Source organism: Budorcas taxicolor, chromosome 4, assembly GCF_023091745.1.
Source record: "Budorcas taxicolor isolate Tak-1 chromosome 4, Takin1.1, whole genome shotgun sequence".
Taxonomy (NCBI): domain Eukaryota; kingdom Metazoa; phylum Chordata; class Mammalia; order Artiodactyla; family Bovidae; genus Budorcas; species Budorcas taxicolor.
The window spans coordinates 45,315,478-45,329,506 of NC_068913.1; the positions used below are offsets into that span (position 1 = coordinate 45,315,478).

A 14,029-nucleotide genomic window follows, 5' to 3' on the forward strand; every position below is an offset into this window, starting at 1 on the left:
AGTCCTGCTCCTGCACAAAGTGTTTCCCCAAATGATTTCTTTGTGTCTCACCCTAAAAGAAAACAGTAATTTGAAAAGTACAACAATAACTACATATAGATGCAAAACACCACTATAAATCCTGTTTGAATTTTACTTATTCAAAGGAGGTTTTGTTTTGCTTTTTTAATAGAACAATAAGAACAACTTTTCAGTTGGTTTGACTTGAGAGTAAAAAATTTTGTAATACAGCCTTTTAAATATCCTTGAGTCTCAAGTTTCTCACTTCACAGATGAAAAATTTGAAGATCTTATTTTATTTTTAATGTAATCTTTTAGATCACTTTTAAAAGATTTAAAACAACCACTGCCTACTCTCTAATTATTAGCCTTAATTAGCTTAGAATCTGGAAGATGTGAAGAAACATTTATTTAAAAGTTAAGATTAGCAGAATAACGTTCTGTCCTTCAAAAGTCTCAATATCGGGACTTCCCTGGTTGTCCAGTGGCTAACACCCCTAGCTCCCAATCCAGAGGGCCCAGGTTCAATCCCTGACCAGGAAAATAGATCCCACATGCAGTAACTAAGACCTGGCACAGCCAAATAAACAAATAGTAAAAAAAAAAGAATCTCAAATCTCAAAATATAGTTGCAAATCAAGGAAAGTAAAGATTATGGGTAAAAAAAGTAACTTTAAAACCAAATACGTTATTCTATAGGAGGGTGGAAACCTCTTTTTATAGAAGGTTCTAAATCCTTTTCAGGACCAACAGACTTTCACCTGTTTACAGACTATAAATTTCACAAGCGTGGTTATCTGGCTTAGGAACAGGAGATGGAACATCAGTTGTGGGTGAAGAGACAATGAGCAGACACACTGGCATTATGTGTCTTTCAAATGGAGCCACTAACAGAAGAAACAGCCATAGTTCACAAGAAAGATTAACTGGAGACAGAATCACAAAGAAAAGTATAGGAAGAACAAGTAACTCCTTCAATCTTAAAACTCTTGAGGTTGTCATATTACAACATAGCATAATATTAGATTTTTCAGAAGTTTGACTCTAAACCATCAAGAAAAATATATATATTCTAATATAGTACAAAAAGAGCAGAAGGTAACATTTATCAGCAAGTGACAAAAGGAGTAATTCATGTGCTCTGAAGAAAGACAATGTTCTATCCTTAAGAAAATGTGAAAATACAATTGAATGAAAAAATCTTTTTCTATTGAAATAGTTTCCAGAGATATGACAACATCAAGAGATGTAATAAAGTTGGAAAAAAAGGTTTAAAGAAAAACACACATTAATAAAGAAATATAAGAGTTATAGAAGAAAAAGGAATTGAATTTTATAGTGTGGGCAATGTAACTGGTGACAGTGACAAGAAAGAAGTCACTTAGAATAGTAACACTGCTATAATTTAGAAGTTGTAAAGCCTTTTCAAATTGTGGAAGTCTAACATGGGAGTTCAGATTGTCTCTCCAGAACACTCTTTAAAAGAAAACAACAAACTCAATGTATGAATCCTCAGAGATGAGGCACAAAGTGAATAAAAGTATGTGGCTATTTATATGTGAAATATATAAAACTAAAAGTACTCTTCTATAAATCCAGATCATATAACAGTAAGATATTGAGATTGATGGGAGATATTTATTTCAGTAATATATTCAATAGTTGAAAGAAGTTGTAAATGAAAAACATATAGATAAATATGCACAAATGTAAGGCCAAAGTAAATACCTCATTAGGGTAATGTTTCTTATAATGGTGTGACTTTCTATTCCGAAGAATGCTCTCAGAAGTCCTGTCTGCATGACGGCGCAATGGGTATCCTGTTTCTGGACCTTCTTCACTGGAGACTTCATCAGAGACATTTGTTACTGTCCTCTGGGTATCCTAAGTTAGGAGTATGCAAAGAGGATCGTTGATAATTTCTGACTAAACCTGTAGCTTTAAAACTGAAAAATTTTAAATTATACATACATATATACACATACCTTCAAATACCTCTAAAAATTTCAAAGTAACTGATTAATACCACCTGATTTTCTAAAAAACATCTTAAATCAGTGACTTTGGTACTGTTCCGTCAAGAGTAACTCAAGTCATTTATCAAATATTGTCCTACAATGTTTCTGTTCAAAAGATCTGAAATAGCTTATAAAATTATGAGAACATAAAATAGTATAAAAGTAGAAAAGAGACCCTTTAAAAGAAGCTGAGAGACCTAAAATGAATTTACTATTTTCACAAACCAAAAATGCCATAAAACCAACCCTGTTTTAGTAATGGTTTACAAGGCAAGATGAGGTGACTGGTAGCCAAATGAAACACGTATCAGACAGACATCATCATGTACACAATAAGACACCCAGATTTCAGAAATTCTGAAACCAAGAGACTTCAGAATAGGTATTTTATTGATACTTTCATGTTCCTCTTATAGAATGTTAGTAGGTAATACATATCTGGAAATGTGTTTGAAAACTGCATAACTAAAAACTTTGTTTGTTCAGACATGCTAGTGATGTGAGGCTCACATTACCAGAGAGTTAAATGCCTCAAAAATCTAAAATTATGGCAAGGGACTCTATTTTACTGCCACTCTATGATATTTATTATATAGCTACAGGTACTGAAAATATATATACTGTCAAGCTATAACACATACTTTACTCAAATAGAGAATTCTCTTTTCTTCATTTACTATTCCTCAATAGCCACATTCATGCTTATATTTCTAAATGTAACTAAGGTATTATCTTTTAATTTGACCAAATTTTTTCCTCTGTAACAGCTTTTAAAGAAAAAAATTATCTAACTAAAAAACTTCAGGGAAATGAAGAGAAAGAAGATATTTATATTAGGCTATGTTACAATAAACCTAGGGTTTCTTTTAGAAAAGTAAATAAACAATTGTTATCCTTAAATATTTTCTCTAAGAATTTTAAAAAACAAAACAAATGTGCTGACACCAAAGGTCACAAAGGTAGGAAAAACAAAGTAAGATTTTCTTATAGAGAACATTAAAGGAAAACCAGGGTCCTAGGTTAAGCTTTTAGATTAACATAGATCTTCCATTTGAAACAAATTCATTTACACATATGGAAATGGAGAAATAAAAAGTAAGGTTTAATGAACATTAATTATAAATTTAAAACTAAATTAACATTTTAGAAAAGTTGGAGTCAATTAATTTAGAAGGTGCCAGGTTATAATGGAAATCAGGCTTATTCACATTACTTTATCTATTTTCAGCATTATCAGTGTTATTTGTAAAGGCTCACAGAATAAATTCTGGAGAATATATATACACTTAAGGGTAACTGCTACATCTAAGTCACTTTCCATTAACTAATGTAAAATCTCACAAAGTATTATTTTTTTTAATCACACGTACTTTGCTGGGGATGTTCCTCAGTGTTCCGGTGTTCCAGGTTGCCTCTTCTGGTCGAAGAGTTTCACACTGAGGTTCATGGCTTTGTATTCCATCTTCACTGCTTTTAACAGTCTTTTTCCCATCAAGGGATACATAGCCATTGTCAGTCTCAGTTGATTTATCAATTGAATTCTTTGCTTTCTTTGATCTACAAAGAAAAATATGTGAAATGTGTTATATGGACTTAGTTTATTTTGGATAGGTTACCAGTAGAAATTACAGTCTGCTAAAAATTAAACATGGTAGTTATCTCTCAGGTTTTCATTGCTATCTTATATTTACAATAAATCATTCATAAAAATAATATCATAAAAATAAATATGAAAACCAAGGTCCTATTTTACCTTACTTTATAAGTTTTAAGGTTTTACAAACAGCAATTCTAACAGACATGCCCTAACTTATCAAACAATATTTGGTCAAAATCAACCGGTCTTTGAGCAAAACCTAGATCAAAATTTGGCCCATTTTATTATGGTTAATAATATACTTTTAAAGACTAATTTTAAAAAAACTATCTCAGTAATTACAAAATTAAGTTACAATTAGTGGTTTAACTTAATTTTAATACTCTCCTTTACCCAAACACTTTACCATAAGTGTGGATACCTAAATACCTCTGATAAATTCATTTTAATACACAATGGAGACACAAGACCTTTGTAACATAAAAGCACATGAAAAAAGGGAAAACTTTGTACAAAATTCTACATAATGGAAGAAGTAAAAATGAAGAACACAAAAAGAAGTAACCTCTTTCACCCACTGAAATACTCTAGAAAAAATGTCAGTAATCATGTAGCTTACAAGTCTCTAAAAGACTACACTTGAGGTTCTTCATTTATAGGAATTAAGTTTTTCTCAATACATAATATGTAACATGGAAAATAATAAATCATTTTTGATTAATAGACAAATGTTTGAGGGATCCAGCGGGTGAAAGAATGGCTATTCAAAAGAAATGGTTAGTAGAAGAAATACAATGCAAATCCCACACAAACTTAAAATGTGCTCAATGCAGATTAAGTCTATCATAAAACATTATTAAAAAGCAACTGTGTCTAATTGTATTCAGTATAAATTTCCTTGAATTTTCTCTAGAGTATCGGCTTTGTAAGACAGGAAAAATAAAACTAGTACAATGCCTTCATGTAGGTCAAAAAACAGAACTTTTAAATGGTGGGGGGGAATGTTTCTTTGGGAGAAAAATGTTATCTTTAACACTACAGTTGCTCAGTTCTATTGGAATATATCAGAACTATACAAGACACTATAACTCATCTATGCTAAATGCTCGCTTTGGAAACAATAAATGAGAAATAAAAAGAGGTGTAGATGATTAATTTAAGGTCACACAGTCGGTTAGAGCCAAAGCTGACATCAGAACACAGACCTTCTGACTATGAGGTTTATTCTCTATATGATATCCAACAGCCCACTGTTCGGGAAACTGCCTGTTAAGATTTCTTCTTAACACACTCAAGGCCTACAAAGTTTGTCTTACACTTCCGACCTTCTTCTGTAAGATTATGAAAGGGGACAGACAGATCATACCTCCCACATGCTCTACAGAGCTCTAATGCTTCCTTCCTGGTCACCAAGAGCAGATCTTCACAAAGGTGCAAGATGCAATGCCCAATCTTCTCACCCTTTTCTTTCTGTATGACCCTAAGAGGCACAGAGAGACTAAAGGCATGCACAACAGAACAAAGATCATTTAAGAGTGGCAGATGCAGGGAGGAAAATGAACTATGGGAGAGAGGAGAGACAGGGCAAAAGAGAAAATAAAAGGGGCAGAGAACACCTGTGACCTCTGCCTAGAGAATGTCATTTACTGTTCCCTTAACCTCTCCCTTGAACACCGTGCAACATGGAGTTGTAGAAAAAGACCAAAAGAAGTGAAATTACTTGACCTTATAAAAATGTGGGAAGCTCAGACAGTGAAAGAGTGTGCTGGAAAGGTATTATGAAGCTTCATGGAAACTGTACTAGGTTGGAAAGGGAGGGTGAGGCCATGAATAAGAGGAAGGGAGACTGGAAAGTTAGCAGAATAGAGTCATTAATCAGCCAGGATATGCAAGGAGAGAAATTTATTTGGGAAGAAAGATGAAAATGTTGGAGCTAAAGTCCCCAGGAACATCCTGAGAAAGATCAGTAGACAGTTGACAACACAGGCCTAGAAGACAATTGTTAAAGCAGAAAAAGTAGCTGTAACCTTGAAGAGTAACCCAGAACCCCAGAGGACCAAAAGATATGAACCTAGGAAAAGAGCTTGAATCTGTGATAATGGCTGCTTTAAGAATATTTCTAAAGAGAATGTATTCTTTCTTTACCAGGACAGAGTAGACTATTAAGCCAAGAGAATGAGTTCTAGTAGAACTCATTCCATATAATTTTCAGCTATCTCCTACTTCCTCTCTTCCTTATCTCTGCCTCCTTCCAATTTTCTCTGGGCTGTTTCTCCCAATATCTCCTCAAAGTACAAGTAATGCTGTGAGAAGGTATGAATAGTAATTTACTAAGCTACAGTAGCTATTTGATATTTCTCTCACACTAAATGCAGATAAGTTGAAAATCCAGCTGAAATAGCAAAGAAAATACTAAATGTAAGTACCAACCTCAGGGCTTTCAAAGCAGCTTAAAATACAAACTGAGGCATGCTGGCAGTGGCTGGTAACAGCAGTGGTAATAAGAGAGCTGCGAGAGCATACACTAGTTGGAATGGACAGCAGGAGCAGCCCAGCAACCAACAATAATGGCAACTAATCTGAAGGCAGCTTTAGGGCAGGGGGCAAGGTGCAGCCCAGAGGACTGGAAATGGGCTATCAATACACACAGAGGATTAGTCGAATAAGTATATTCAGGACTGGAACCAGGTTTTTCAGTGACAGAGAATGAAAATATAAAGAGGAGAAAAGATACAATGAGCTTTGTAGTACTGTATCTGAATTGGAACTATCTCTGAAAATCCATGGCTTATATCTAGACAAAGAAATAAATATAAACGTAAAAGGACACACACACACACACTTTCTAGCTCTTTCCACCGAGAAGGCTCCAGGGTGGCAACACTACAACAGCAATGAGTGTATCCAGCATTTAGAGCTTAGTTTCCACACATTACTCTCCTTGAAAAAGCAGTTCATTCCAAGCCTGAGGAAGAGAAAGTACAAGTTGAACCTGGAAACATTTTGTTGTACCAAAAAGTAAGGAAGGGTTCAGAAAATGACAAGGACATCCCCAAAAAGAAAAGAAACTGCTCTAAGGTATCCCCTGGCCAAACTGAAGCCAATCTAGTCATCCAAATAAAAAATGACAATAACAAATTGAAAAAATAAAAATCTCTAAGTAAACAATTAAGGGAAAGCTCTTCCTTAAAGTCAATGCCAAATAATAAATGTAGAGGGAAATGATGTAGTTAGAAAATTTACCATTTGGCAACTACCATAATTCAAGCAAGAATCATCAATGGATGCTAAAACTAGAAAGTGAAAGTGGGATAAGAAACAGGTCATTTTTACAGTTAATGTATCTCTACACAGGATATCTGTTGACTACAGAGGAAAAGTATATAAATTTACAGTGGAGAAATTTAGCTGCTGCTACTACTGCTAAGTCGCTTCAGTCATGTCTGACTGTGCAAACCCACAAATGGCAGCCCACCAGGCTCCACCGTCCCTGGGATTCTCCAGGCAAGACCACTGGAGTGGGATGCCATTTCCTTCTCCAGAAATTTAGCAGACACTATCTTAATCAAGTGATTCATATAAATATCACTAGTGAGGAACAATCTACGCTGTTTGCCATCTGATAGTACACAATGATATTCCTACCAAAAATGCACAACTGGGATATGAGGAAATATCACACAACTAACTCAGTGGTGGGCTGCTAAATGTTGAACAACCAGCTATCCAGGTGTAAAAAGTCCTTGTCTGTAGCGTTTTCTGATTTCCATGGTGTAGATAATCCTATCATGATCAATTTCAGACAGCATAGGGAAGAGATATACACTGAGCTCTCATGAGTCACCTGGAACTAGACACAGAAAACCACTGACACAAACCCACATTAAGGGACATTCTACTAAGTGACTGCCCTGTATCTTCCAAACTGTGAAAAACAGGAAACTTCAGGCAAGACTGAAGTCTGTCCCAGAGTGAAGGAGACTAAAAGGACATGACCCCTGAGTGTGGCATATAATCCCAGATTAGATCCTTTTGCTGTAAAAGATATTAATAGGGACAATTAACAGAATTGATCTGGGTCTCTGGGTGAAAAATATATGGGAGTTCTTTGCACTGTTCTCTCAACTTTTCTGTTAATTAACAATTGTTAAAATTGTTTCAAAGTAAAATTATACATTTTTAAAAGTACAAACTGATTACTTTAGATTTTGACATAGGAGAAATGCAGGAAGGAGAAAATGTAGGAGAGCTAAGTTCAAAAAAACATGTAGGTTAAAGAAGGTCAAAAATGTAAGTTAAAGAGGTTAAACCTCCAGGCAAGGTTTAATTTTACCACTGATTGCTATATCATTGATATTGTCATTAATAGCTGAAAGTAAGAACTTCACAGAGTAATAATTTCTCAAAAGGAACACAGATTACCAAGACTGAGATTTTAAGGAATTCCTCCCATTTCTTTATAGAAGAGAATAAAACTGTTAGGGAAAGACAGTGGGAGTGACATTCAGTTTTAAAAAATAGATAACTGTGAAATTCTACTTAGAATATATTTTTTTAAAGGGAAGTGACTTCTACTTAAGACAAGTTTAAAATATGCTAAAAAATAAACTGAAGGGAGATAAATATCATTTTGATTTTCTTCCTTTTTTGGGGGGGGATCATTTACTAGAATTTCCTCTTTTACAGGAGATAATTTAGTCAGTTTATTATTTTTTATTTTTGTCAATATTAATAGCACATTGATTTTAAAATAAACACATGTATCTAAATCATCTTTTTCTACCAAAAACAAAAAGGTAGAAAGAAGCTAGTTAGGAATTAAACCCTACAGTATAGAAAGAAATGGTGCTTTTTACTATTATTTACAAAAAGATCTTACCTTTTGATAGCTATATTTAATGCATATAATACAGTCACCTAATAAAAACAGAGTTAACAATGGGCAGTGAGGTTAGCAGTATCTTAAAAAAGGAGATATACAAGTCTATACTGATTTTACTTACTCCACAACAGAAGTGGTATTTCTTGCATTTGGCCTTTTTTTAACTGAAGTATTGTTGATATACAATATTATTTTAGCTTCAGCTGTTAACAACATAGTGGTTCAGCATTTATATATTGCTGCACTGGATTTTGGACAAAAAGCGTTTGCAATGACAGAATGTCCAACTTCATTGCCATGGCCATGGCTTATAAAGGGGCTGATAACTAATAAACGCTTTTGGAAGGCATGAACCGTGTAACACTTTCTTTGGAGTATCTTGCTTGACGGTCAGAGGAGGTAGCTCTATGTCAAAAATGTCTTAGGAGGACGTGACTTTAATTGCCTTAGTTCCTCTGTGAGACACAGCGGGAGACAATTTGGTTCTTTTCTGAAAAAAATGTAAGTAACTTTTGTACATGTACGATCTACACCATAAATAAATGATGAAACTAAATTTTTTCACATTAAAACTTTGGCCAAAAAGTTAACAGAACTTTTAAAGAACTACTTAGCTTATGAAATATCCAATCTACTATGCCAAACATGAGAATTAGTGTGTTTCTATATTTAAAAACCTAGTCAGGTTATCAAGAACACTCAGAATACTCTGTACTGCTATGGAAAAAAATGTTGGAAGTATTTTTTTGGTGCTCTCAAAACTGTTCAGAGCTATATAAACTGAGCGAACTGAAGATCATGCTTTTGGTACTAAAGGACATTAGACATGCTAGGGAAAAAGTTAACAGCAGCAGGTAACTCTGCTCTAGAATACAGTATGAAATTTCTGTTCCTGCTCTCATCTGCACATGGTTAGGAATCAAGGGGGGAGAGAAAGTTATAGAAACAAAATGCATAAAATCCCAGATATAAGAAAATGACAAAGGAGCCTATTACAACCATCACTGCTATCTGGATCTATGACTACACCATGATTATATGCTAACATACCCCGTTCAAAGACTCTGGGGACCCTATGTTTCTCTAGGTATCCTCTATCACAAATAAGTTTGAGAGGTGTGCCAAATTATTTATAGTGCCTGTAACCTTTCCAGAATCAATCCAACCCTAAATACAGTGACGCTAGCAAATTTACTAAGTTATCTAGTTGTGTCCATAAGATAAGTCTTAAAAATCTGGAAAAAGCCAGAATACACTGGCTTTTACATGGTCTTCATCCTTCTCTGGGAACACATGCAACATAGCTTCGCCCAGTCAACAGCTTAAACAACTGAATTATAAACTACAGTCAGTAAAAGCCAAGTTTTAATCCTTATCTAAAATTCCTGGCAGAACTGCTATTTACACTACGCAATATACTCCATTATGTGAAGAAAATCAATTTATTGAAACTTTAATTTTCACTCTGGTGTTAAAAACAGTAAATATGGAAGCTAAACAGAACAGAACACTTCAAGGTAGGTCAGTTACGCAGAGGAGTTAACACGAAACCTGATTTTATTCTACTGTCTCTAACTTACCAATTCAATTTATATAATTACTTTTTTTACTCAAAAGCATAATTCCAAATGCTATTGTTTTAATGATATTGTGAGAGACAAATGAATTATTAAAGGACATGAAAGAGAATTTAGGAATTCTCTGAATTTTGAAATAGGTCCTGTGTTGAAGAGATGTACAATCTAGATGCAATTCTCATATTTACTCTTCCTATAATTATGCTAATTTAAGACTATAACTAACTGATATTAAAGTGCTAAGTCCTTACAAAATACAACTGATTTGTGTATCCTTTCTAATTGATATTTTGTCTGGCTCAGTTTTCTCAGGTTTACAGAATTCCTTTACAATAATTCCGAAATCTTTTCAAATGAGAAATATTATGCCTTACTTTAAAAAGTTTTATCTTGAAAATGAAATATACTCAGAAATGACATTAATAAGTAGTGCCTAGTGAGCTGACTGTGGCTCAGATCATGAACTCCTTATTGCCAAATTCAGAATTAAATTAGAGAAAGTAGGGAAAACCACTAGACCATTCAGGTATGACCTAAATCAAATCCCTTATGATTATACAGTGGAACTGAGACATAGATTTAAGGGACTAGATCTGATACACAGAGTGCCTGATGAACTATGGACGGAAGTTCGTGACACTGTACAGGAGACAGGGATCAAGACAATCCCCATGGAAAAGAAATGCAAAAGAGCAAAATGGCTCTCTGATGAGGCCTTACAAATAGCTGTGAAAAGAAGAGAGGTGAAAAGCAAAAAAGAAAAGGAAAGATATTCCCATCAGAATGCAGAGTTCCAAAGAATAGCAAGGAGAGACAAGAAAGCCTTCCTCTGGGATCAATGCAAAGAAATAGAGGAAAACAACAGAATGGGAAAGACTAGAAATCTCTTCAAGAAAATTAGAGATACCAAGGAAACATTTCATGCAAAGATGGGCTCGATAAAGGACAGAAATGGTATGGACCTAACAGAAGCAGAGGATATTAAGAAGAGGTGGCAAGAATACACAGGAGAACTGCACAAAAAAGAGCTTCACAACCCAAATAATCATGATGGTGTGATCACTCACCTAGAGCCAGACACCCTGGAATGTGAAGTAAAATGGGCCTTAGAAAGCATCACTAGGAACAAAGCTAGTGGAGGTGATGGAATTCCAGTTGAGCTATTTCAAATCCTGAAAGATGATGCTGTGAAAGTGCTGCACTCAATATGCCAGCACATTTGGAAAACTCAGCAGTGGCCACAGGACTCAAAAAGGTCAGTTTTCATTCCAATCCCAAAGAAAGGCAATGCCAAAGAATGCTCAAACTACTGCACAATTGTACTCATCTTACATGCTAGTAAATGAACGCTCAAAATTCTCCAAGCCAGGCTTCAGCAATACGTGAACTGTGAACTTCCAGATGTTCAAGCTGGTTTTAGATAAGGCAGAGGAACCAGAGATCAAATGGCCAACATCCACTGGATCATCGAAAAAGCAAGAGAGTTCCAGAGAAACATCTATTTCTGCTTTATTGACTATGCCAAAGCCTTTGACTGTGCGGATCACAATAAACTCTGGAAAATTCTTCAAGAGATGGGAATACCAGACTACCTGACCGGCCTCTTGAGAAACCTATATGCAGGTCAGGAAGCAACAGTTAGAACTGGACATGGAACAACAGACTGGTTCCAAATAGGAAAAGGAGTACTTCAAGGAAGCACAAGCTGGAATTAAGATTGCCAGGAAAAATATCAATCACCTCAGATATGCAGATGACACCACCCTTATGGCAGAAAGTGAAGAGGAACTAAAAAGCCTCTTGATGAAAGTAAAAGAGCAGAGTGAAAAAGTTGGCTTAAAGCTCAACATTCAGAAAACGAAGATCATGGCATCTGGTCCCATCACTTCATGGGAAATAGATGGGGAAACAGTGGAAACAGTGTCAGACTTTATTATTTGGGGCTCCAAAATCACTGCAGATGGTGATTGCAGCCAGGAAATTAAAAGACGCTTACTCCTTGGAAGGAAAGTAGTAACCCAACCTAGATGGCATATTCGAAAGCAGAAACATTACTTTGCCAACAAAGGTCTGTCTAGTCAAGGCTATGGTTTTTCCAGCAGTCATGTATGGATGTGAGAGTCGGACTATAAAGAAAGCTGAGCGCCAAAGAATTGATGCTTTTGAACTGTGGTGCTGGAGAAGACTCTTGAGAGTCCCTTGGACTGCAAAGAGGTCCAAACAGTCCATCCTAAAGGAGATCAGTCCTGGACATTCATTAGAAGGAATGATGCTGAAGCTGCAACTCCAATACTTTGGCCACCTCATGCGAAGAGCTGACTCATTGAAAAAGACCCTGATGCTGGGAGGGATTGGGGGCAGGAGGACAAGGGGACAACAGAGGATGATATGGCTGGATGGCATCACCGACTCGATGGACATGAGTTTGGGTGAACTCCGGGAGTTGGTAATGGACAGGGAGGCCTGGCATGCTGCGATTCATGGGGTCGCAAATATTCGACACGACTGAGTGACTGAACTGAACATAAATACAGGCTATTAAAAATACAGTTTTCATCATACCATCCAGAAAACCACCAACTCGCCAAACACAAAGCTTAGATATTTGTGTGATTATGCATTTATTTTTCCATCAATTATGCTAATTCAACTTATCATCAGAAACAATTTTAAGTCTCAGTTGATATTTCAGTATAAGCACTCTGTGTCTTATCAAAGCCTGAAAGACCAAGACATCATCAAGATTCCAGAACTCGGTTTAGAACTTTTGAAATTAACATTTTTCTTAAGATCTTTTTATACCCAGTATTTAAAACAGTCTCATTCATATGCTGGCAAACTATCCCAAATGAGACAGTTCAAAGCAGTGCTTCTTTAAAAACAGTCAGATTACTGTTGTCATGATTAAAGGGAATAAATCCAAAGGGATTTAGCCATCATAATATCAATAACTAGGAGTCAAAGTCATGGTACAGCCCCAAAAGATGAAAATTAAATTCTGGAACTCATTTGACTAGAGAAACATGGCAGAATTCTAAATGCACGAACTGACTAAGTCAGGAGGATTCTGAATACTACATAATCATACAACACCAGTTTCAAATGACCAAAATATCTAAATGATCCCATCAAAGCCAAACATACCTACTATGCCATTGATACTTGCTTACAGAAAGTCCTGAGAAACATTTAAAAACTTGACTCTGCAGTGATAATACTATCATATTATAATGCAGATACTATCATATTTTCACTGTCAGAAATTAAGAGATATTTATTTATATTCATAAAATTCTCCAAGCTAGGCTTCAAAAATACATGAACTGAGAACTTCCAGATGTTCAAGTTGGATGTAGAAAAGGCAGAGGAACCAGAGATCAAATTGCCAACATCATGAAGAAAGCAAGAGTTTCAGAAAAACATCTGCTTCAGTGACTACGCTAAAGCCTTTGATTATGTGGATCACAATAAACTGCGGAAAATTCTTAAGGGGATGGGAATACCAGACCACTTTACCTGCCTCCTGAGAAGCCTGTATGCGGATCAAGAAGCAACAAGACATGCAACAACAGAATGGTTCCAAATTGTGAAGGGAGTACATCAAGGCTGTGTATTGTCACCCTGGTTATTTAACTTCTATGCAGAATACATCATGGGAAATGCCAGGCTGGTTGAAGCACAAGCTGGAATCAAGACTGCCGGAAGAAATATCAATAAACCTCAGATATGCAGATGATACCACCTTTATGACAGAAAATGAAGAAAAACTAAAGAGCCTCTAGATGAAACTGAAAAAGAGTGAAAATGCTGTCTTAGAACTCAACATTCAGAAAACTAAGATCATGGCATCCGGTCCCATCACTTCATTGCAAATAGATGGGGAAACAATGGAAACAGTGACAGATTTATTTCTGGGGGCCTCTAAAATCACTGCAGATGGTGACTGCAGTCATGC

The 14,029-nt window shown here is 35.6% G+C and overlaps 1 protein-coding gene across 1 annotated transcript in view; it reads right to left on the reverse strand.

The window, feature by feature from the left end:
* Nucleotides 1-14,029, reverse strand: part of PHTF2 (putative homeodomain transcription factor 2) — a 136,167-nt gene that overhangs the window by 26,131 nt on the left and 96,007 nt on the right. The window contains exons 9-10 of the mRNA XM_052638457.1: nucleotides 3,389-3,575; nucleotides 1,729-1,884 (exon numbers count right to left, since the gene is read on the reverse strand). Coding sequence (XP_052494417.1) covers nucleotides 1,729-1,884; nucleotides 3,389-3,575 — 343 coding nt within the window. The remainder of the gene's footprint in view (nucleotides 1-1,728; nucleotides 1,885-3,388; nucleotides 3,576-14,029) is intronic.